The 25,984-nt window shown below is 41.0% G+C and overlaps 1 protein-coding gene across 1 annotated transcript in view; it reads left to right on the top strand.

Annotated features, from left to right (window-relative positions):
* The first annotated feature begins 636 nt into the window (after nucleotides 1-636).
* Nucleotides 637-25,984, top strand: part of LOC110646206 (TMV resistance protein N) — a 40,421-nt gene continuing 15,073 nt past the window's right edge. Inside the window, exon 1 of the mRNA XM_021799589.2 lies at nucleotides 637-1,247. Coding sequence (XP_021655281.2) covers nucleotides 733-1,247 — 515 coding nt within the window. The 5' untranslated portion in view covers nucleotides 637-732. The remainder of the gene's footprint in view (nucleotides 1,248-25,984) is intronic.

Here is a 25,984-nt window from a genome sequence, read left to right as displayed (position 1 = left end):
TTTGTTTTTGAATTTATTTAGGCTTCACTGAAAATATATAGACTTATATTATTATTATTATTATTATTATTATTATTTCAAATCTGAATCATTTCAATTCGTATCACAAACTGTTAAAATGGCAACCATTTGTTTAGGTAAAGCTAAAGTCGCCATTGTAGATTTTTCAGTTGTCCAATCAATTTTGTCAACAAATTTTCATGTTATTAAAAAAATTAAGAAAAAAAATATTTTATTATTTTAATGTTTTTATTTTAGCATTGAATTTTGTTAATCATTAGCATTATTTTAAAATCTAATGACATAAATAAAAAAAAATAAAGAAAATAAGAGAAGAGAAGGCATTGAAATGCAAGTTTCCAGAAGAGCAGGAAAGAGAGTGCGAGTGGGGAAATATGAATGAGAAAAAGAGGGGTGGGCTAAACGCGTTTCTTTTTCTCTTCCATTTAGGTGGGTGACAGTATATGCCTGACTCATCCTTCCACTATATCTTTTTTTTTTTAATTAATTTTAATAATTTTTAATTAATATATTTTAAAAAGTGTTTTTCTTGATAGAAACTTAAACAAGGGGAGAAGAAAGCTTTTCCATTTTATTTAGGTTTTAGGAAAGTGCACTGCACAGTGGAAAATAGCTTCTATAAATACCATTCTAAGCTTATAGAAGAAAGACATAACAAATGACCCATCAAGCTTCCCATTCAAAAGTTTTTCATGGCTCTTTGTTAAGGCCATGGAGGAAAACTCTTTAGCTTTATATTCATCATCATCATCATCATCATCATCTTCTTCTTCTTCTTCTTCTCAACAATGGAAATATGATGTTTTTCTTAGCTTTAGTGGCAAAGATACCCGTAAGAATTTTATTAGTCATTTGTATAAAGAGTTTTGCCAAAAAGGAATCATCACATTCAAGGATGATAGAGAACTTGAGAAAGGGGAAACTATTTCTCAAGAACTCCTCAAAGCAATTGAAAGCTCCAAAATTTCTCTTGTCATCTTTTCAAAAAATTATGCTTCTTCAACATGGTGTTTGGATGAACTCGTAAAAATTTTAGAATGCAAGAACTCTGGCAACCAAATAGTTTTGCCCATTTTCTATGATGTGAATCCATCAGAAGTTCGAAAGCAGAATGGGAGTTTTGAAAATGACTTTGAACATTATCAGCAGAACGACGAGAGGGTGCAACGGTGGAGACTTGCTATGACTCAAGTGGTCAATTTTTCTGGATGGAATTTACAAGACAGGTCAGAATATATCCTGTCTTTTGGTTACTTGAATTTAATTATCATTTTCCTATATGTCCCTCACTAAACTCATGCTATATATTGGTAATAAGGTACATCATATTTTATTATTTTAGTAATCAGCCGCCAAGTGACACGAAAAAAAAAATTGTGATAATCAATTAAATTTATTAATTTTTGAAAAAGTGTAAATAATTGAATGTGCTTGTAGAAAAAAATTTTAAAATTTCTTCCTCTATCTCAATTACATCACAATTTTTAACGTTTGGCTACTGTTTGCCAACACAGCAAAATACAAGGAGAGCTTTTTTTTTTCATATTATAGAATTTTTGTTTGCAATATGAACAAATTTGAACACTTGATATTATTAATATTATTTCTATGTTTAAAATATTGTTTTATGTATGATAATAGGAAATTCTTACATTGTAGGGAGAGTCAGAATTTATTCAGAACATTGCTAAAGAAATACTTAATAAATTGAGAAGATTTAGTCATAGCATAGCCAAGGATCTTGTTGGAATGGATTTACGAGTGGAGAAAGTGAGATTGTGTATAAATATAGAGGAGCTGAATAATGTTAAAGCGGTAGGAATTTGTGGGATGGATGGCATAGGAAAAACAACTATTGCAAGTGTCATCTACCAAGAAATGCAATGCCAATTTGAGGGCAGTGCTTTTCTTGTGGATGTTAGAGAAACTTCACGAAAATATGAGTTGGTCACTTTACAAAGATAGCTTTTATGTGCAACATTGATGGAAAGAGACATAGATGTTGTGGCACCCCTTACCCGTCTATAGTGTAGCCAAGCAAGATATGCCACACAGTGTACCGGAACACCATAACTTATCCCATTGATACTTATCCGTTCTTAATTTATTTATTATAGTTATTAAGTGAAATTTATGAAATTGATCTCATTTAGATCATTTATTGAAATTATAAATTAATTTACGGCTCCGAAAATTTTATAGAAAATCCGGCAGAGTGCCGGCTAAAAATGGAGAAAACAGTTCTTCGGAACCTGTGAAAAACACTTCCAGTAGTCATTCAATTCCACAACTCCTAATTTTCACATCAATTTACAACAATTTCTTAATAATTCCTCCTTTTGTCATTCATTCATTTCACATCATCATCATGCTCAAATCATAAATAAATTCTCATATGGTATTTATAATCACAAAGTTACAAATACTTACATTAATACAAAATTATATTACATTTGTTTCAAATATACATGATAAAATAAGAGTTTAATTACAAAACTTACAAAAAAAAATCACAAAATACAAAATGGGACCTAGTGTCCTACCAATGCACTATAGTCTGTGAGGTGACACGGACATTATGTTGAACTGTGAACGGCCTTACCCAGTCTGTGGTCTACTAGGCTCTCTGTCCAAATCTTCAGTACCTACGCGTTGCAAAAGTGACGCACTAAGCATAAAGCTTAGTGGTGCCAATAACACAAGAAAATAGAATATGCAAATAAAAAAATTAATAATTTCCTAGTTATTGTGTTCATAAGAAATGAATAATTACTAACTTATTATTTAGTCGAGGGCTAATTACATTTTATGATATTAACTTCTTCATGCATTTTGTTAATTGTTTTCTTGATGATTTTGAGCTTCTTTATTTTGTTGTAATCATTCTTGATCTTTATCTTGATATTTCATGTCCTTATTTTCTTTAATAATCAGTTCAATTACAATTATACTTTTTCATGCCCAAGTAACCTTTACAAATTGACCAGACTGGATAAATGTGTAAACTAGCACTGGGTACCAGGTACCTCAGGCCGTCACACCATCGGTCACAATGTGTCTCCCGGTGTGCAAACAAATGGCTAATAAGCCATAAAAGCAATAAGGCATAAAGCCAAGTATAACATCATAATCAGTATAGCCATAAGCTATCATCATAGAATGGCATGGAGCCATACATCAGACACAGTATTGCTATCAGAACCCTATTGGCATGCTAACCTATCCAAACCAATCACATTAGGCCTACTAGGGCATTTAACACTTTTAATTTATGTAATTCTTTGAAATTTAAATTTTATGGCTACTATTCATTTCATTAGTCAACTAAAATATTGACTTTTTCATAGATAATAGGTATATTGGTTCTAATATCACCAACATATCACATTTTTCATTCTAAAGTTGTTGGCATTGGTTGCCAATTCTATTTCAAAGCATAGTGTTAGTTATTCACAATTTTCAGATTTCAAGCACTAAGTTTACTGTTCCAATGGTTATTTGTACAGTAGGAATTTGGTAAAATTTCTTCATGAAAGTTATTCCTTATTGTGTTAGTTACATTTCTTTTTTTGAATCACTCCATTTGGAGTTTTGTAGCTTAAGAATGTCCTAAACACCATAACTGGCCGGATTGCAAATTTTCCAGATTTTCTGGACAGAACCAAATCTACAGTGTTTTGTACACTGACTGCAGGTCAATTTTTGAACATGTTATGATCAAAATTTGGGTTTGTTTTCCCCATGAAAGTTGTAGGTCTATGTCTCAACTTTCTGCTGGTAAAATTTCGAATCAATTGGACTTTCCTACACTGAGTTATGATCAAATGAATGAACACTATTTATTTGGTCATTTTGCCCAGGCAGAATGCAAGTCACCCGGATTAAGGCAATTTTTAGGTCAACTTGGTTTGGTTTTCTGGGCAGGGTTTCTTCACTAAAGTTGTGCCATTATGTGTCTAGTTTCATTTCCAATTGGCCTTGCACCAATTGAACCTATACAACTCCATTTATTGCTGCCCAAACCTGCTGGACTCATACTCAGTCCTGCAGATCACCAAGGGCAGCATGCCTAAACTCAACTCCAACATCCTTACTCACTTCAATTCCTACTCATAAACATTCAAATGGTCACTAATTGAGCATTACAATGTTAACATACCATTACATGAGCAACCCAAATATTGTTCAAGTGTCCACATTTTCAATGTTCATTCATGCATCACACTTGCATTTTACTTACTCTTACATGTTCAATCACTAATCTCATGCTATGGGCAGCTCATAAACACTTTACTTCAAGTAAATTCATCAAACCCTAACCAAACCTAGGCTACCGAAATTATAGGGATGCACACACCTAAGTTTTATTTTGTTTTTCTTACATTTTCTACTTATTTCATGCCAATAAATATGAATTAAATCAAAAGGGTAGGAGATTAGACACTAACTTCTTTTGCTAACTTTTCCAAGTCTCCAAAACTTCCTTTTTCGTTCTTCTTTTTTCTGGCTAGAGGATGTTCAAGTTGCAAAATCAATTTTTAGTGAAGCAAGGTTGTGGTTTCAAGGTGATTTGGTGGGTGGTTTCAAGCTTGCCTTAAGCTTTCATGAAGGAAATGGGTTAGGGATAGGGTGACGCCTGGTTTAGGTGAGGAAGAGCAGATGGCTTTTTTTTTTTTTTTTTGGTTTCAATTATCCTCTTTAATAGGTTAATTTAAGTGGTGCTTAATTGTGATTGGTGGAATTTTCTTAAATGACATCATGGTGATGTCATAATTGACATTTTCTTTCATTTTCTTTTCCTTTCTTCTCTACTCATTTTCAATTTAATTTTTAGCAATATTTATTCACATTTTATGTCATAATAATTATTTACTTAACTGGACAAGTTGGCCAAAAATTATCTCTACAGACGAAATGACCAAAATGCCCTCCGTTTGGCTTAATAGACTAAAATTATCTGTACTAATTGAAAAATTTTTCCAAGCATTTTCTTGGTATTCTAACGCCATGGAAACCTCAATGACTATTCTCTGGAGTCCCAAAAATTATTTTATGAATTTTCTCCAGGGTTTAGGGCTCCTAGTTGCGAGAACTGCAACTTCCCACTAGATTACCCATTGCTAGGACACCGGTTCATTTAACATGGTGGTATTTTATTTCTAAAATTTTTCCTAAATTTTTCTTATTAATATTTGTGTTAATTATGGTTCCTCACTTTAGTTTAAATATTTTTCCAATCATTCTAGCTGTTTGGACCAACACCGGTCACCGGTACGGTAGAATATACGGAATTACTACAGTGAGGGTATTACAATTCTTCCCCTCTAATTTAAATTTCATTCTCGAAATTTACCTGACTTAAGTAATCGAGAAGCTGCTACCTCCTTTCTTCTTCACTTCCTTGTATCGCTTCATCAATGTCTGGGTTTGGCTCCTCCTGAGCTTCCATAGCATATACCTGTGGTGCCACCCTGACTTCGGGCCTTTCAACTGTCTCAGAAACAATCTTCTGTGAAATGTCAACTGTCTCTGCTCTACCCAATCTTTTACCCCTTTGAACTGTAGGGGCAAGTCTATCAACTTGTACTGGAGTTATTGAACCACTCCTCTGAGGGCAATCTCTTATGAAATGATCCGTAGCCACACACTTGAAACACTCTCCAGTTAACAGTCGACACTCCCCTCTGTGTCTCCTACCACAGTGCATACATTCAGGCACTGGGGCTGATCCCCTTGTTATTATGCCTGGGGAGCTAGCTATAGATATTCCAATCTGGCCTCTCTGGCCCTGTGTCTGATCTTGTGAACCAGAACCCTTAAACTTCTTACTATCTGTCGGTATACTTGACTGCCCTGGTCCGAATTCCCTCTTACGCTGCCTATCTTTCCTATTCTGTTCACTTACTCTGACCCTTTCCACTTTAGTGTGGCTTTAACTAATTTCGTGAAGTTCGTAATCCCCAAGGCAGTGATCATTATTTTAATGTTGTCATTTAGCCCCTCTTCAAACCTTCTACACCTCTCTGCTTCTGTGGGGACTATCTCTCTTCCGTAGTGGCTTAGTCTGACAAACTCCTTCGCATACTCCACTACTGATAATTGCCTCTGTTTCAGACTAATAAACTCTCTTCTTCTGTCTTCCAGGTACACACTTCCCACATACTTCTTCTTAAATTCAGCAAGGAAGAAATCCCAAGTTACCAGTCCTGGCGGGACTTCACTAGATATAGTGTTCAACCACTGATAGGCATTATCTTGAAGTAAGGACACAACACCCTCCAAGTTCTGCTTTGGGGTGCAATGCAGTTGCTTCAATACCCTTATGGTACGGTCTAGCCAATTCTCAACCGCCACTGAGTCATCTTCTTTCTTACCCATGAAGTTCACAGCCCCAAATTTTCTCAGTTTTTCCAGATGGGATTTCTGCTGTGGGGGTGGTGGTGGTGGCATGACCCCAGCCATCTATCTGAAAAATTCTGCCATTTGCTAAAACATAGCCGGCGGAGGCTATGCAGGCACTGCTGGTGCTGGTGGAGCAGGTTCTCCTTGGCCCCTAGTCTCAGCTGAGGTGGAGCACGACTCTCCACTTCCTCATCCACTGCTCTCTATGACATGGGTCCATATCCTAATCAAAATAAGAAAACCGAACCGATCTGCATTGTCTCAAGGGGTTTTGCGGTCGCCTGAACGAACCCTCACCGAAGTGGGAAAGAGTGAGAGTCGCCACTTTAATTTTGAGGGAAATTAAAGAAAACCATTTATGAAGATAAATTGAGATGAAACCACTTCTAGGCAGAGATTCTAGGTTCGGGGTCCGTAAACGGGTGGGGAAGGTGTTAGGCACCCCACCTCGTCCCTTAATAAGGGTAAGTAGATTTAACTTTGCATTAGTTAGGAGGGCTTGAATGGGCATGTTGATCCTTTTGACTAAAGGAACATTTGATTTTTCACTAAATTTGGATCACCCAGATACATAAGTAAATGAGACAACCTTAGTGAGTTACTGTTGTATGTTAATTTTATTTGAAAGAAATATTTTATCTAAAATTTAATTTAAGAATCGGATAAGAACTCTTATCCGAACTCTTTAATACTTATTAAAATTCTGAGTTGAGACCGGATAAGAACTCTCCTCCGATCCCTATTTAATATTTATTAAAATTTTGAGTTGAGACCGGATAAGAACTCTCCTCCGATCTCTATTCAATATTTATTAAAGTTTTGAGTTGAGACCGGATAAGAACTCTCCTCCGATCTCTATTTATTAAAATTTTGAGTTGAGACCGGATAAGAACTCTCCTCCGATCTCTATTTAATATTTATTAAAATTTTGAGTTGAGACCGGATAAGAACTCTCCTCCGATCTCTATTTAATATTTATTAAAATTTTGAGTTGAGACCGGATAAGAACTCTCCTCCGATCTCTATTTAATATTTATTAAAATTTTGAGTTGAGACCGGATAAGAACTCTCCTCCGATCTCTATTTAATATTTATTAGAATTTTAAGTTGAGAATCGGATGAGAACTCTCCTCCGATCTCTTTTAAATTAACAGGAGCCTGAATGGGATCTTTCCGATCTCCCGAATTTTAATTTCAGCTACATGTCATAAGGACCTAAAGCTAAGAATTCTGGCGTTCAAAGGTGCTGGGGATAAGGCTTCTTTTAACTAATTGGTATTTTGTGACTAAATAAGGGACACCGGACTGAATTTTGCTGACCTCCCCTAAGGTCACTTTACCAGTGTCCTATCTGTACCCTGTTACTTATTTGAGTTTTGATTTTTTATTCCGCCTTATGGCATTATGTTGGATCGCCTCCCATGTCAGCCTAGTGATTCAATTTTGCTATTTCCCTGACGTGTTATTTAGACCCTCTTTTTTTTTGAAGAGACGCTTTAAACACAGTTACCTACATTTTGTCTAGCTGCTTCTACGTAACTCGGGGCTAGATGACTTGCATTCAGAAATAATAAAGATTAACAAAAGTGTGGGTTAGCCAGCACAGGGGTATACTAGAGCATATCTTTTCTTTGTATTTTTTTTAGCGTGACATGAACTTAAAGAAAACAACAGGCATAAGAAAAAGAACAAAGGAAATACGTGAAACGAGAACTAGACTTAATAAAATGACGATATTAACACTGACCTGTAGGGAGTCGAGTCTATTGAACTAACTACAAAATCGCAAAAAGTAGCAAGATTGCAGGTTGGCAGCCGGAGGACTATGGTTCGCCTCGAAATGAAGTATTCTTTGTTAAAATGTAAACGGGTCAAAATAACCAAGCTTGAGTGGAGTTGAGCTTAGACAATATGAATGGAAATAGAGGATACCAAAGACAAAAAGTGAGAGTGCCACGGGATAATGAACGAACTGAAAATGAAAAATTTCAGTATTCAAGAATCCCTTTTGCAAGAAAACACTTCAGAAAACTAGTTTCAAAAGTTTTTTCTACGAAAACTCCAAAAAAATAGCAGAGTAACAAACTGAATTAAGTTTCAGAGTTATTCCACTATAGTTACTGCCTCTTGTCTATATATTTTTTGTCCCTTTGAACAGTTTTCAGGCAGGTATTTATAGGAATCGGGTGCTCCCCATGAAGGGTCAGGATTTATTTTGAGGGAGATGGAGGGTCTGGATTTTGAAGGACATGATCGGATGCTTGAGAATTAAAGAGAACCAAAATGAACGGCTGAGATTATTCTTCAGAATATTCATCCTTTTCTTCTTTCAATCTGACGGTCTCAAATCCTCTTGTCCGGAGCGATCTGAGGGCTAAGAGCGAAAGACGCTGGTCTTGTCGTCTTCTCTCTTGATCCAAGGGTTCCGGGTTTGTCCTTACAAGTGAGATCAACGGTGGAGATTGGGATGTACAGGACTGTCATGACATACTCGCACTGCCAAGATTAAGTGGCGATTCTTAGGCGTGCGATGGAGATCTCGTCTGCCACGCTTTAACTACCTCGGCTCTGATTCTGACGACTGTTATTTGGTATTTGTTTTATTCTTTTTGCCTTCCGATCCCTAACACGCTCCTATTCCGATCTCTCATGCTGATCTCCCATCTTCCGATCTCTATTATTCCGATCTTTAGATCGCCCAAATTATGTAATCTGACTTTTGGAAATGTATTCCGATCTCTTGAGATCTCCCAAATGATGTAATCCGATCCTAAATGACACTTATCCGATCCATAATTCGAAACACCTGAATCTGCCGCTCTATAATTAACCGATCTCTTTATGGGATCTTGGGGATATGCGTGAGACGTGTCAGAACAGCTGGCGAGTCCCGCTAACCGATGCGCTGCCTGGAACCTCGTGAGCATTAAATGCTCGGACGAGTATAAATAGGGGTAAAGGGTTAGCCATTTGCTCCTGTATGTCATTTTCAGTCTCTTGCTCACAACTTCAAAGTTCTCTCATTTTCTCAAGTTCTTCCGACGCCGATCAGACTCCGGTAAGGGCTTTGATCTTCTTTTTAGTTTAAATTCTTTATTTCCTTTGAAAATGAGCGGCGCCGAAGGTCAGAGAGCGACGAGCCCTCCTTCCATTCAGTTCTCGTGGTCGTCTGATGAAGAAGAGGTGGTCGGGCCGAGCGCACAACCAGAACCTCCTAGGGTCTCCGTTCCAGCTCGGGGGCGGATCGCACCATCAAGGCATACACCTTCTTCAGGGAGGGAGAATCTTCCTATGGACGAGCTGCCATCGATCTTGCAAGAATCCGATCTGCAATCGTTCAGCCAGGAGTACAATATTCATCCTGATTCGTACGAACTTATCCGGTGTCACGGCGATCATCGAGCCGATCACTTCTTTGAAGAGAATGACATGGTTATGGTATACGAGGAACAGTTAAAGGCCGGTCTTCGGTTCCCTTTAGACGACTTCTTCAAGGAGGTCCTAAAATTTCACCGAGTGTGCATTGCCCAAATTCACCCGAACTCGTGGCGGATCTTAATAGCCTTCCGAGGTCTGTGCCGAGCTAAGGGAATCAGTCCTACGGCTAAGGTGTTCGCCGAACTGCACAGGCTAACTCGCCGAAAGGACGATGAGCACTGGTTTTTTCAGGCGAAGCCTCACTGTGGGCTCTTTACCGATCTGCCCTCCTCCCTTAAGAATTGGAAGAACCGCTTCTTCATTCTGAGGAGCAAAAATCCGACCTGCTTTGAGGACTTCCCCCGTAGCTGGTGGCACCAGGGGCCCTTGATTCCGAAGCGTATTACCCTGAACAAGGAGGAAAGCCTAATAGTGATGGAACTGAAGAATCAAGCTGCCACTCAAAAGTACTCCTGTTTAGATGCGGTGACTGCCGAGCTGCATCATTGGACCATACAGCTGATCACCGGCCAAGATCGCGAACTTCCGCTCTCTGACCTCGGCATTGGTATTTTCTACATCTCAGATCTCAGGACCTTAGCGATCTCACTGACCTTTTCTTTGTGTAGGTATGGCGGGTGGTGAGGGTTCCAGGAAGCGGAAGAAAGAAAGAGAGATTTCCCGGAAAGTAAAAGAGATGAAGTGTTCGGCGCTACTTCAAACACCCGGTCGTGAACCTGGGGAGATACAAGGGGACCCGCCTCAACCTTCGGGACCGCCGATCGCAGAAGCTGTCCGATCTCCTCCTCGACGAGAAGAGCCGCCTCCACCTCCTCCAGTTGCTCCAAGCACAGAAGGGGGTCGTTCTCGACCTCCTGCGAGGCCCCCTTCTCGTGGCGCCCAAGTGCTGATCGCTTCTTTGGAGAACAACCGGACTGTTCGGGAGAACCCCGATTTTGCCAAAGTCTTGGGGTCTTCCATCTGCCTTCGGGAGGATCGGGACAGACTATCTCCGGACAATCTTGACGACATCCTGACCCGATCTATGAGTTTGAATGTAGAGTGCCTGGTGAACCAGCACGTAGTCCGAGAAAAGGCTCACCGCCTGGGTAAGGAGGTCGAGAAGAAGAGTCAAGAAGTGGCATCCCTCCGATCCCAACTCTCATCCGCTCAAGATTACATATCTCAAATTGAGGGGCGCATGAAGTACTATGAGGATAAGCCGCCGAATGCACTCATGTTCGGTGAAAGGGATCATGCTCTTAGAGAAGTCCAGCGCTCCGGCCAACGGTTGCCAGTCGCTCACCTTGGCCGAGGAGCTTAAGGCAAGAGATGAAGAGATGGTGACAGGAATAGCCGGCTTATGTGAACGCTCACAAGGATCTCTTGACCGAGCTCCGAGCGTTACCTGCAGGAGGACTTCTCTTAGATGGCCGACTGCTCCTGAGGCGAAGAGGAAAGCGAAGAGGAGGCCGAGGGTGAGAGAGAAATGAGCAAAATGTAGATCAGTGGGGTGATCCTCACCAATGACTTGTACAAATTTTTTGAAATGAAATGAAGTGGAATGCCCTTTTTTGTTCGATGAATGGTTATGATCGGAAAATTTCTAAATTATTAAACACTTGATTGTCTGAGTATGTTGAAATAACTGAAAATGATTATTAACCTAAGTGTGAGAGATCGGAAAACACAATGAGCATGAGATCGGTAAACGGGACTTGGTCAAAATCGGCTTAAACACTTAGGATCAGGGTCATCATTAAACCGGTATGGAACCTTTAATCATTCTTAAACTTTTGAAAGAGAGATCGGCAATAAAACTGGTAAGAAGAGATCTATTGTCAGTTTATTTCGTTTGCCAACAGAGATCAGGAATATACTTGACTGGTCAGAAGATTCGACAATGGGTTTGAGAGATCGGTGAGCGATCTAATAGACTGGTAAGGCTTTGACTGATGTGAGGAATTAGCATTGATTCAATTCTTTGTGAGGAGAGATCGGAAATGTGACTGTCTATCAAAGAGGGATCGGAAATGTGATTAGCTGTCAAAAGGAGACTTAGTACTGGGGATCGGTTTCGAAGTTTTATTGATTTTGGGGATCGACCAAAATATGGTGTCGACAGCTGCCCCTCTTTACATAATTTTTATCAAAGGAAAAAAGAATTTCCCGTGTAAAAATTATGTAAAGATTCAGACCCATATTTTGGACGATTAAGTGCTCGAAGTTAGGGAACTAAAGCATACCCAAATTAGTGACCTAGAAATTGACAACATAAGTTAAATTAAAATCAACTTGGATCAAGGAACCATAGGTTGATAGCAAGAAATTTAAATTGCAGGAAATTAAAATCAACTTAGATCAAGGAACCAGAGGTTGATAACAGGAAATTTGAATTGCTGGAAAATAAAATCAACTTAGATCAAGGAACCAGAGGTTGATAACAGGAAATTTAAATTGCAGGAAATTAAAATCAACTTAGATCAAGGAACCAGAGGTTGATAACAGGAAATTAAAATCAACTTAGATCAAGGAACCAGAGGTTGATAACAGGAAATGTAAATTGCAGGAAATTAAAATCAACTTAGATTAAGGAACCAGAGGTTGATAACAGGAAATTTAAATTGCAGGAAATTAAAATCAACTTAGATCAAGGAACCAGAGGTTGATAACAGGAAATTTAAATTGCAGGAAATTAAAATCAACTTAGATCAAGGAACCAGAGGTTGATAACAGGAAATGTTAATTGCAGGAAATTAAAATCAACTTAGATCAAGGAACCAGAGGTTGATAACAGGAAATTTAAATTGCAGGAAATTAAAATCAACTTAGATCAAGGAACCAGAGGTTGATAACAGGAAATGTAAATTGCTGGAAATTAAAATCAACTTAGATCAAGGAACCAGAGATTGATAACAGGAAATGTAAATTGCTGGAAATTAAAATCAACTTAGATCAAGGAACCAGAGGTTGATAACAGGAAATGTAAATTGCTGGAAATTAAAATCAACTTAGATCAAGGAACCAGAGGTTGATAACAGGAAATTTAAATTGCAGGAAATTAAAATCAACTTAGATCAAGGAACTAGAGGTTGATAACAGGAAATTAAAATCAACTTAGATCAAGGAACCAGAGGTTGATAATAGGAAATGTAAATTGCAGGAAATTAAAATCAACTTAGATCAAGGAACCAGAGGTTGATAACAGGAAACTTAAATTGCTGGAAATTAAAATCAACTTAGATCAAGGAACCAGAGGTTGATAACAGGAAATTTAAATTGCACTTACAAAGCAAGCCTAATCCGGAAACGAGAAATTCTTCCCCAATGAAGTGTATTTAACAGAATCCCGAAGACCGATGATGAATGGAGGACGAGTTGCAAGACTTAACCTATGACCCCATTTCTTCAAATGCCCCTTTTCTGTTTTTTTTTTCTTTCTCTCGAAAAGCGCCCTTGCGGGTTTTTTACTTCCCCTTCGTCTATATGACTAGAAGTGCCCTTCCGGGTTTTCACCTCTAGTTTTTTGTTTTTTGTTTTTTTTTTTAGGTCATTCCCTGCAAATCTCATAGTAAAGTACGTGAGGTTATCAATTGTCAAATCTTAATCTTATGGCAAAAATTTTAACTGATTTAAATAGCGCATTAAATAACGAGATTGCAGAAAGATAAATATAAGGGAAAGATAGAAACATGGGGAATGAAGTACGATTTTATTACGGTTTTAATAAAAACAAAGAAGAAGTTTCAAAGAAGAAGGGTACAAGGATAGCTCTCACATATTCCCTGTGGCTGATTTTGAAATCCCTTAACTGCCATTATTTCAAGTTCTCTGAAGCCTCATGCCGTGACAGTTTCCTCTTCATCCTGGTTTCATGCCCCCCATTCCTTATTTCTCCCTTTTTGTTCTCGGGATGCCCTTTCGGGTTTTCACCCCTAGGTTTTTTTTTTTTTTTTCGCGCTCTTTCAGGACGCCCTTTCGGGTTTTCATCCTTCACTCATTTTATGGAAAGCGCCCTTTCGGGGTTTTCGCCTTCTTTCACACATTTTGCTAGGAGCGCCCTTTCGGGTTTTCGCTCCTACCCCTTTTTTTTTTTCTTTTTTTTTTAGGCATAGTATTTCTTGACGGTGTCAGCATTTACAGGTCTCGGAAACTCTTCACCGTCCATGTGGGTCAAGATCAAGGCTCCTCCAGAAAATGCCTTTTTAACCACATAGGGTCCCTCGTAGGTTGGTTACCATTTGCCCCGGGGATCGTTTTGATTTGGCAGTACTTTCTTCAGAACTAGGTCCCCGGGTTGGAATTCGCGTGGGCGAACGCTTTTATCAAATGCTCTGGCCATCCTCATCTGGTATAACTGCCCATGACATGCTGCTGCTAACTTTTTCTCATCTAGCAAGTTTAACTGATCCAACCTTGACTGGATCCATTTTGACTCATCAATCCCTGATTCCTTCAGAATCCTTAGGGAAGGAATTTCAACTTCAATAGGTGATACCGCTTCCATCTCGAAAAATAGTAAGTATGGAGTTGCCCCGGTTGAGGTTCTTACAGAAGTCCGGTATGCGTGGAGAGCGTAAGGAAGCATATCATGCCAATCCATATACGTGACCGTCATTTTCCGGATTATCCTCTTGAGGTTTTTGTTTGCGCCTTCCACCGCTCCATTCATCCGGGACGGTATAGGGAGGAATTGAGGTGTCGATTTTGTATTGATCACACAATTTACGAATCCTCGGACCATTCAGATTCTTAGCGTTATCGATTTATTTCATTAGGGAGGCCATGCCGGCAGATGATATTGTTTCTGAGGAATTTGAGAAACGTGTTCTGCGTGATATGGGCGTATGACGTGGCTTCGACCCACTTAGAAAAATAGTCGATAGCTACTAGGATAAATCTGTGCCCATTGGATGCCTTAGGGTTGATGGGACCGATCACATCGATGCCCCACATTGCGAAAGGCCATGGTGAGGCGAGGTTGAACAATTTGTGAGGCGGCACACTTATCGGATCTGCATAGATTTGACACTTATGGCATTTTCGGAAATACTCGATGCAATCCTTTTCCATTGTAGTCCAAAAATATCCCCGTCGCATGATTTGTTTAGCCATCATGTGCCCATTGGCATGGGTTGCACGATTTCCCTCATGAGTCTCAAAAAGGATTTTCTTCGCCTCTTTTGCATCCACACATTTCAACAGTTCACCGTTGGACCCTCTCTTGTATAGGGTTTCACCACTGGGGAAGTATCCCAATGCTAATCTCCGAAGCATCCTCTTTTCGTTTCGGTTTGCCCCTGAGGGGAATTCTCTGGTTCTGCAGTAGACCAGGATGTCATGATACCAAGGTTTACCGTCGGGTTCTTCCTCAATCATGAAGCAATAAGCTGGCTCATTCCTTGCCTTAATCTTCAATATCTGAGCCATCTGCCCTTCTTCGATTTGAGCCATAACGGCTAGAGTAGCTAAAGCATCAGCAAATTGATTCTTGTCTCTACTAAGGTGAGTGAAAGAGATCTCTTCGAATTTCTTAATCAGCTACAGTAAGTACTTCTGATATGGGATTAGCTTGGGATCCTTGGTTTGCCATTCTCCCTTGACTTGGTATATAATCAGGGCCGAGTCTCCATATACCTCCAACTTCCTGATTTTCATTTTGATGGCAGCTTGTAGACCCATCACACAAGCTTCGTATTCCGCGACGTTGTTGGTGCAGTCAAATCTCAACTTAATGGCTATCGGGAAGTGCTTTCCATCTGGGGATATCAATACAGCTCCAATTCCATTACCGGACAAATTGATGACTCGTCGAAATACATTTCCCATACATCGGTGGCCTCTCTTCTTCGCATCTACTTCATTAATATGCTCATCGTGAACTCAAAATCCAGAGCTTCATAATCGGATAGGATTTTCTCGCTAGAGGTCACGATCACGCTACCTTTCACTGCCTTCCGGGTCATATAGACTATGTCATATTGGGAGAGTATGACCTGCCACTTGGCTATCCTACCTGGCACGAATGGGCTTTCGAATACATATTTGATAGGATCCATCCTGGAGATGAGCCATGTCTTGTGATTCAGCATGTAGTGCTTGAGGCGATTCGCTGTCCAGGCTAATGCGCAGCAAGTCTTTTCTAAGAAAGAGTATCTTGACTCACAATCATTGAACTTTTTGCTCAGGTAATAAATAGCCCTTTCCTTTCAGCCAGTATCGTCATGTTGTCCCAAAACACATCCCATCGAGTTCTGTTGGACTGCCATATACAGGATCAAAGGTCTCCCCGCCATGGGTGGAACCAACACTGGTGGGTTTGATAGATACCGCTTGATTGTCTCAAAAGCCTCTTGACAAACTGAATCCCATTGGGTGGTGTTGTTCTTTCGGAGTAGTTTAAAAATAGGCTCGGCTTTAGCGGTGAGATTGGAAATAAATCTTGATATGTAGTTCAATTTTTCCAGGAAACTGCGCACCTCCCTTTCTGTTTTTGGGGATGGCATTTCTTGAATAGCTCGAACCTTGTCTAGATCAACCTCTATTCCCTTCTCACTTACTATGAATCCCAACAATTTCCCAGATCTAGCTCTGAATATGCATTTGGCAGGGTTGGGCCATTTGATATTTTCTGAGTCTCTCGAATACCCTCCTCATCACCCGTACGTGGCTCTCCTTTCCCCTGGATTTAATAATCATATCATCAACATACACTTCCACCTCTTTATGCATCATATCGTGGAATAATGTGACCATAGCGCGCTGATAGGTGGCACCAGCATTCTTCAACCCGAAAGGCATGACCCGATAGCAAAATACTCCCCATTGAGTGATAAAAGCGGTTTTTTCTTTGTCTTCCTCATCCATTGGGATTTGATTGTACCCAGATGCCCCATCAATGCATGAGCACCTGCCCAATCCCGCAGCATTGTCTACCAACACATCAATGTGGGGGAGAGGGAAATCATCTTTTAGACTTGCTTTATTAAGATCCCTGTAGTCAATGCATACCCTGACTCTCCCGTCCTTCTTCATCACCGGGACGACGTTAGCCACCCATTGGGGATATTTGACCACTTCCAGGAACCCAGCGTCATACTGTTTCTTGACTTCATCCCTAACTTTGAGCAGTGTGTCGGGATTCATTCTCCTTAACTTTTGCTTTACCGGGACTGTCCCCGGAATTAGGGGAATTTTGTGTGTCACTATCTGAGGGTCCAAACCCACCATATCATCATAGCTCCAGGAAAATACGTCGAGGAATTCTTTAAGCAGACTGATCATATCTCCCAATTCTTCACTCTCCACTACCTTAAGTTCCCTTTTTACTTCTTCTGTGCCTAAATTTATGGTGTGCGTTTCGTCTCCACAAGGCACTAGGGAGGGTTCATCCTTTTCATTGCTTTCTTCTGTAAGGTCTTCCTCAGAATCACTTGAAGTAATGGCAGTTATGGGGATTTCAAAATTAACCAGAGGAATTTCTGAGTCTATTGGATTATTAGGTGTTAATTGATGAATGGTCCTGAATGAATAAAAATGGAACATATTATAAGGATGAAATTCAAAAGGAAAGAATTGGATTTAAAATGCGCTATTAATTCATTAATATTTATGCCATAAGAAAAAGGTCCATTTACAGTATTACACTTGTCACCATGGACAAAATGATCAAGTGTAGATAACCAAAGGTACTTTACTCGAAATTGAGTACAGGGATGTCCTCTGCCGTCCAGTTGTCTAGTTCTTGCCCCTCAGCTATCGGTGAGACTAGAGCTTCATACAAGGGATCCAGGTAGATGACATCGATGGACGATTCATCAGGTGATTCTTCCACCTCTGCCGGATTTTCAATGAACGGTTTAGCGAAGACTTCTGTGATTCTCGGGACTACTTTCATCTTTCCCATTTTTTGATCGAATCTCTGATCCCGAAGTGTTTTCCTCATCCAGAATCATCCATCCATAAGGGCATCTTCCTCATAACCTAAACCACAGCGACCTATCTTCTGAATAGCCGGTATAGGTTTAACGATCCCTTGTAATGCGGTGCCCAAGCCTTTGCCCTCCTGATATCCATTCTTTGACATCACTTTGGCCACCATAGCCATAGCCTTATCATTTCCGGTGTCTTGTAACTCAAGGGCCTGGAAAGAACTTTCCAACGACTCCTCGGCCACTTCCACATAAGGGAGTGATTGCGGCTTGGTGACTAATATGGCTTCTTCTCCTCTCACCGTGATGATTTTGCCGTCCATAATATATTTGATCTTTTGGTGCAAAGTTGAAGGAACGGCGTTCGCAGAATGGATCCAAGGCCTCCCCAACAACATAGTTTAGGCCGGCTCAATGTTCATCACCTGAAACGTGACGTTGAAAGTACATGCACCGACTTGGATTGGCAAGTCAATGTCTCCCAGCACTTCTCTCCTTGTACCGTCGAAGGCTCTCACCACCATAGCACTCTGACGTATATCAGATTGGTCAACCGGCAGCCTGGCCAAGGTGGTATTAGGCAGTACATTAAGAGCTGATCCGTTGTCAATAAGTACCTTGGCTACTATACAACCCTTACACTTAACTGTTACATGCAGAGGTTTAGTGTGCCTTAAACCCGCAGGGTCTATCTCGTCCTCCTAGAAAGTAACAAAACTGGATGCCTGGATTTGTCCCACTATTTTCTCAAACTGCCCCGGAGTAATGTCGGGGTTTACAAAGGCCTGATCCAGGATTCTCTGCAAGGCTTGTCGGTGCACTTCCGAACTCAAGATCAGCGATAATAGCGAAATTCGGGCAGGTGTCTTTCTCAACTGCTCCACCACATCATACTAGCTCTGTTTCATTATTTGGAGCAGTAGTTCCTCCTCTTCTTTATGCTCAGCAGGCTCTACTTCCTCTGTCTTCTCAACCTCCTTTTCTGCATTCTTCAATGACTCTCCCATCTTTACTTTCCCTTTTCTCTTTTCTTTTTCTTCGTTCACGTAACACCTCCCACTTCGAGTTATGAACTCAACTTCTTGCTCATGCGAGGAGGATTTTGTGGTAGTGACAGGTTGAGGATTATCCTGGGGAGTAGCACTGGTGGTAGGTCCGGCATAAGTCATCTGAAAGTGTTCATGAGGAGTGAAACACGGCTTAGGAGGTGCCGGGGGTGAAGCAAGGCTAGGAGCTGGTGCACTGCTTGACGCTCCTTGGGTGAAGACTTGGAAATTATAGTTCCAAGGTATGGCATGGGTGTTGGTAATAGGGAGCTGAGATGGGGCTTGGATAATCGTTACTGGCGGCGAGGCTACTGGGGGTGAGAAGGTGATTCTGGGTTTAGAGGTAGAAGCATTCTGGCTGTATCTAGTTGTGTTCACTCCCTCTTCCATCTTCGATCTTGTCTGGTATCTCAGAACCTTGAGAGACAACAAGTTCTGAACCTCTTGCCTGAATCCCTCACACATGCACTCATGATCACCGCCTCCATGATAAGGACACCTGCACTTCTTCTAATCCCTACACGAGGGCAAAGGTAGCCTTCCCTCATTGCCACAGCAAAAATTTCTTTAAAGTAAGGAACCAGCTTGTCTACTTCCGGTGTTGACCCTTCTCCATCAGACTCTATCATATTTACACCACTGCCCGCATTATGGTTTGGCAGTGGGTTTGAGGTAACATTGGGGAGGGAACCATTTCCCTCAATTTTTAGCCATCCATTCCGGATTAGAGCGTGCACTCTTCCTCTGAGTGCTCCGCAGTTGTCAGTTGAGTGCCCTTGTGCCCCCCCATGATACTCACAACGGGCAGTGGCATCATACCACATGGGATATGGAGGCTGAATTGGGTCTAGGGGGACTGGTACAATTTGGTTGATACCGACAAGGTATCGGTATATTTCACTGAGTGGGAGGGGAAGAGGTGGATCAGGGTTTCTTGGGGGTCTTGGGTTGTTTTGTGGTGGTCTTGGTTGAGCAGGAGGAGGAGGTGGTCTCGGTTGGTAATTTATAGGTGAAGGGTATTGTGGGCGTGGGTGTGGATAATTTGGGAAAGGAGGTGGAATATTTGCGACTGTTTGGCCGTGAGGGGGAGGATATGGCCGATAATTGTTTTGAGGGAATGGGGAATAATTGTTTTGACGGGTGACAGAATGCACATCACCCTCCTTCTTCTTCCCAAAATTGGCAGTCTTCCTTGCAGGGTTTTCAGCTGACTCCTGCAGTCGTCCCAACCTTAAATTGGCCTCAATTCTCTCACCCGCCTGGATGATGTCTGAGAAGCTGTTGGAAGTGTTTCCAATCATCAAGTTGAAGTAGGGAGCTTTTAGAGTCTCGATGAACAGAGAGCACAGCTCATTGTCAGTCACCGGAGGGTGTACTTCTGCTGCCTTTTCTCTCCATCTCTGGGCATACTCCTTGAAGCCTTCCCTGTCCCTCTGCACCAGGTTTTGAAGATCTCTCCTTGTGGGGGCCACATCACAGTTAAATTTGTACTGTCTTAGGAAGGCATCAGCTAAATCCTTCCAGGACCGCAGCTTGCTCCCGTCCAACTAAATACACCACCTCAAAGCTGCCCCGGAGAGGCTCTCATGAAAGAAGTGAACCAGTGATGCATGCGTCCTCTGTCAGAGCAGACATCTTGGTGATATAGGTGGCCAAGTGAATACGAGGGTCTGAATTCCCAGTGTACTTGTCGAAATCAGGGACCTTGAACTTGGGTGGCACCACCACATCTGGCACTAATCTTAGTGATGCCACGTCGACCGAACCATACATGTTCAGCCCCTCTATTGCTCTCAGTCTCTCTTCTAGAGCAGATAGTTTCTCGTTTTCTTTCATCTTATTTTCCCCTCCCACTGCATGATATGCTCCCCCGGCCGGGAGCTGAGGGGTGGAGTAAACTGGAGGGATTAGGATTGAAGGGTGAGGCTCGGCATTTGAGACAGCCGGGTAATAAGAGAAAGGCAGGTCATTATTCATGGCGACCGGATTGACAGTGACTGTCGGGTCCGGGATAGGTGATTGAAAGGTGAAAGAAGTTGTAGCTTGATGGGGATCCATCGTTGTAGGTGGTGGAGGAGGTAGTGGTAAGCTAGGTTCTGAGGTAGGTTTATTTTGGGACATTTCCCTCATTAACCTCATAAGTTCTGAGACCTGGTCTTTAAGTTCAGACACTTGCCCTTGTAGGTTCTGTACTTGTTCCTGATCTTCCATTATCTTCTTTGTTCGAGATCTTGTTAAGTACACTCGCTTGGGTTGAACCGTGTGTTTGGTCAGACTTGCCTTGTTTGAAGCAATGTTGATTTCCTGTAAGAAGTAAAAAAAAAGGATTTTTAATGAATTTTGAATTTTGTAAAGAAACTAAAAGTCCTGGTCTGGACGAAGGATACAGTGGCATTTGGGAGCCAGAATGAAATCTGCGAAAGGATAATTGCATCAACTTTATCATGGCATCGTTCGATAGTCTGACCGTGAATGACTAGATTGAACGCGCATCTATGATACCTGTCCATATGGCGCATCCAATTTTTTTGCATAACCCTAGCGAGGAGGTTCCTACGGGAGTCATACTATTCATTCACAATTTTGCTAAACAATGGCCCGAACTGCCTCATAGGTTCAACAATGGTTTAGCATTCTGTTCTGGTCTAAGAACTTCTTCTGCCGACTGACTCGAGGATGCCATGTTAAAAATGACGCCTTATCCTTTTCACAGACTCTTGGTTTGATGATGCATGCGGAAAAACTCGTTAGCAAGATAAATTCAGGTAATCTTGAATTATACTATTGGCAGAGTGACACCTGCACATTTATCAAAGTAGGAAAATGTGTAGGTTTTCTTAACAGTATGATTCAAGATTACCCTTAAAAATAAGAACAAAATAAAATAAACAGAATAGGGTAAGAGTAAGTATGCCCCTTTTGTCCTAAAGTAAAGGAAAGTCCTAATACCGGCTGGGTGCTACCTAATCGGGTAGTTCTATCTTATAAGGTAGCTTACTACGGCTTTCAGCTATTGTGATAGTTTAGCTCAAGGTCTAATTTTCTAAAAGCCACAGGTTCCCAAATTGCCCCTACTGTAACAGTAGAGCCCCGTTCTATAACCATGATATTATCGGGAAAATTCCACGAGTATCACAGTGGATAGAACGAGTTTCAATATGAGCAGAACTCTTCACGGATACTAACGGGGTAAAACCCACGGGTACCGCTACATGACCCCCTCCTACTTTCCTAAAAGGGTAAGAAAGCCCGGGTATAGGACCGAAGTGTGTGAGGACATCGTGTGAGTGTTCAGTGTGTGAAGGGACACCTTTACCTCTTCCCAATTCAGGGGGATTTTATTCTTTCCATTTTTTCCTTTTTCCTTTTTTTTCGAAACGAAGAGCACTGTAGGAGGATAAAACAAGCAAAACAAGTAAAATAAGCGGAACAGTTAGTAGGAATAAACAAAAATTAACACGTAAACTATCGCCGGGTGAGCCCACCTAACTATAATTTGATTGGAAAATTAAATCTACTTTTTAGACCTCTAGACCGGGGTTAAATTCGAATAATAATCTCCCGATTGAGTCGCAAGTCATGCAAGGGTTTTGTGGTCGCTGAGCAGACCCTCACCGAAGTGGGAAAGAGTGAGGAGTCGCCACTTTAATTTTGAGGGAAATTAAAGAAAACCATTTATGAAGATAAATTGAGATGAAACCACTTCTAGGCAGAGATTCTAGGTTCGGGGTCCGTAAACGGGTGGGGAAGGTGTTAGGCACCCCACCTCGTCCCTTAATAAGGGTAAGTAGATTTAACTTTGCATTAGTTAGGAGGGCTTGAATGGGCATGTTGATCCTTTTGACTAAAGGAACATTTGATTTTTCACTAAATTTGGATCACCCAGATACATAAGTAAATGAGACAACCTTAGTGAGTTACTGTTGTATGTTAATTTTATTTGAAAGAAATATTTTATCTAAAATTTAATTTAAGAATCGGATAAGAACTCTTATCCGAACTCTTTAATACTTATTAAAATTCTTAGTTGAGACCGGATAAGAACTCTCCTCCGATCCCTATTTAATATTTATTAAAATTTTGAGTTGAGACCGGATAAGAACTCTCCTCTGATCTCTATTCAATATTTATTAAAGTTTTGAGTTGAGACCGGATAAGAACTCTCCTCCGATCTCTATTTATTAAAATTTTGAGTTGAGACCGGATAAGAACTCTCCTCCGATCTCTATTTAATATTTATTAAAATTTTGAGTTGAGACCGGATAAGAACTCTCCTCCGATCTCTATTTAATATTTATTAAAATTTTGAGTTGAGACTGGATAAGAACTCTCCTCCGATCTCTATTTAATATTTATTAGAATTTTAAGTTGAGAATCGGATGAGAACTCTCCTCCGATCTCTTTTAAATTAACAGGAGCCTGAATGGGATCTTTCCGATCTCCCGAATTTTAATTTCAGCTACATGTCATAAGGACCTAAAGCTAAGAATTCTGGCGTTCAAAGGTGCTGGGGATAAGGCTTCTTTTAACTAATTGGTATTTTGTGACTAAATAAGGGACACCGGACTGAATTTTGCTGACCTCCCCTAAGGTCACTTTACCAGTGTCCTATCTGTACCCTGTTACTTATCTGAGTTTTGATTTTTTATTTCGCCTTATGGCATTATGTTGGATCGCCTCCCATGTCAGCCTAGTGATTCAATTTTGCTATTTCCCTGACGTGTTATTTAGACCCTCTTTTTTTTCGAAGAGACGCTTTAAACACAGTTACCTACATTTTGTCTGGCTGCTTCTACGTAACTCGGGGCTAGATGACTTGCATTCAGAAATAATAAAGATTAACAAAAGTGTGGGTTAGCCAGCACAGGGGTATACTAGAGCATATCTTTTCTTTGTATTTTTTTCAGCGTGACATGAACTTAAAGAAAACAACAGGCATAAGAAAAAGAACAAAGGAAATACGTGAAACGAGAACTAGACTTAATAAAATGACGATATTAACACTGACCTGTAGGGAGTCGAGTCTATTGAACTAACTACAGAATCGCAAAAAGTAGCAAGATTGCAGGTTGGCAGCCGGAGGACTATGGTTCGCCTCGAAATGAAGTATTCTTTGTTAAAATGTAAACGGGTCAAAATAACCAAGCTTGAGTGGAGTTGAGCTTAGACAATATGAATGGAAATAGAGGATACCAAAGACAGAAAGTGAGAGTGCCACGGGATAATGAACGAACTGAAAATGAAAAATTTCAGTATTCAAGAATCCCTTTTGCAAGAAAACACTTCAGAAAACTAGTTTCAAAAGTTTTTCCTACGAAAACTCCAAAAAAAATAGCAGAGTAACAAACTGAATTAAGTTTCAGAGTTATTCCACTATAGTTACTGCCTCTTGTCTATATATTTTTTGTCCCTTTGAACAGTTTTCAGGCATGTATTTATAGGAATCAGGTGCTCCCCATGAAGGGTCAGGATTTATTTTGAGGGAGATGGAGGGTCTGGATTTTGAAGGACATGATCGGATGCTTGAGAATTAAAGAGAACCAAAATGAACGGCTGAGATTATTCTTCAGAATATTCGTCCTTTTCTTCTTTCAATCTGACGGTCTCAAATCCTCTTGTCCGGAGCGATCTGAGGGCTAAGAGCGAAAGACACTAGTCTTGTCGTCTTCTCTCTTGATCCAAGGGTTCCGGGTTTGTCCTTACAAGTGAGATCAACGGTGGAGATTGGGATGTACAGGACTGTCATGACATACCACGCACTGTCAAGATTAAGCGATTCTTAGGCGTGCGATGGAGATCTCGTCTGCCACGCTTTAACTACCTCGGCTCTGATTTTGACGACGGTTATTTGGGATTTGTCTTATTCTTTTTGCCTTCCGATCCCTAACACGCTCCTATTCCGATCTCTCATGCTGATCCCCATCTTCCGATCTCTATTATTCCGATCTTTAGATCGCCCAAATTATGTAATCTGACTTTTGGAAATGTATTCCGATCTCTTGAGATCTCCCAAATGATGTAATCCGATCCTAAATGACACTTATCCGATCCATAATTCGAAACACCTGAATCTGCCGCTCTATAATTAACCGATCTCTTTATGGGATCTTGGGGATATGCGTAAGACGTGTCAGAACAGCTGGCGAGCCCCGCTAACCGATGCGCTGCCTGGAACCTCGTGAGCATTAAATGCTCGGACGAGTATAAATAAGGGTAAAGGGTTAGCCATTTGCTCCTGTATGTCATTTTCAGTCTCTTGCTCACAACTTCAAAGTTCTCTCGTTTTCTCAAGTTCTTCCGACGCCGATCAGACTCCGGTAAGGGCTTTGATCTTCTTTTTAGTTTAAATTCTTTATTTCCTTTGAAAATGAGCGGCGCCGAAGGTCAGAGAGCGACGAGCCCTCCTTCCATTCAGTTCTCGTGGTCGTCTGATGAAGAAGAGGTGGTCGGGCCGAGCGCACAACCGTAACCTCCTAGGGTCTCCGTTCGGCTGGGGCGATCGCACCATCAAGGCATGCACCTTCTTCAGGGAGGGAGAATCTTCCTATGGACGAGCTGCCATCGATCTTGCAAGAATCCGATCTGCAATCGTTCAACCAGGAGTACAATATTCGTCCTGATTCGTACGAACTTATCCGGTGTCACGGCGATCATCGAGCCGATCACTTCTTTGAAGAGAATGACATGGTTATGGTATACGAGGAACAGTTAAAGGCCGGTCTTCGGTTCCCTCTGGACGACTTCTTCAAGGAGGTCCTAAAATTTCACCGAGTGTGCATTGCCCAAATTCACCCTAACTAGTGGCGGATCTTAATAGCCTTCCGAGGCCTGTGCCGAGCTAAGGGAATCAGTCCTACGGCTAAGGTGTTCACCGAACTACACAGGCTAACTCGCCGAAAGGACGATGAGCACTGGTTTTTTCAGGCGAAGCCTCACTGTGGGCTCTTTACCGATCTGGCCTCCTCCCTTAAGAATTGGAAGAACCGCTTCTTCATTCTGAGGAGCAAAAATCCGACCTGCTTTGAGGACTTCCCCCGTAGCTGGTGGCACCAGGGGCCCTTGATTCCGAAGCGTATTACCCTGAACAAGGAGGAAAGCCTAATAGTGATGGAACTGAAGAATCAAGCTGCCACTCAAAAGTACTCCTGTTTAGATGCGGTGACTGCC

This window comes from Hevea brasiliensis, chromosome 12 (genome assembly GCF_030052815.1).
Source record: "Hevea brasiliensis isolate MT/VB/25A 57/8 chromosome 12, ASM3005281v1, whole genome shotgun sequence".
Lineage (NCBI taxonomy): Eukaryota > Viridiplantae > Streptophyta > Magnoliopsida > Malpighiales > Euphorbiaceae > Hevea > Hevea brasiliensis.
This window is presented reverse-complemented; position numbering and strand designations above follow the sequence as displayed.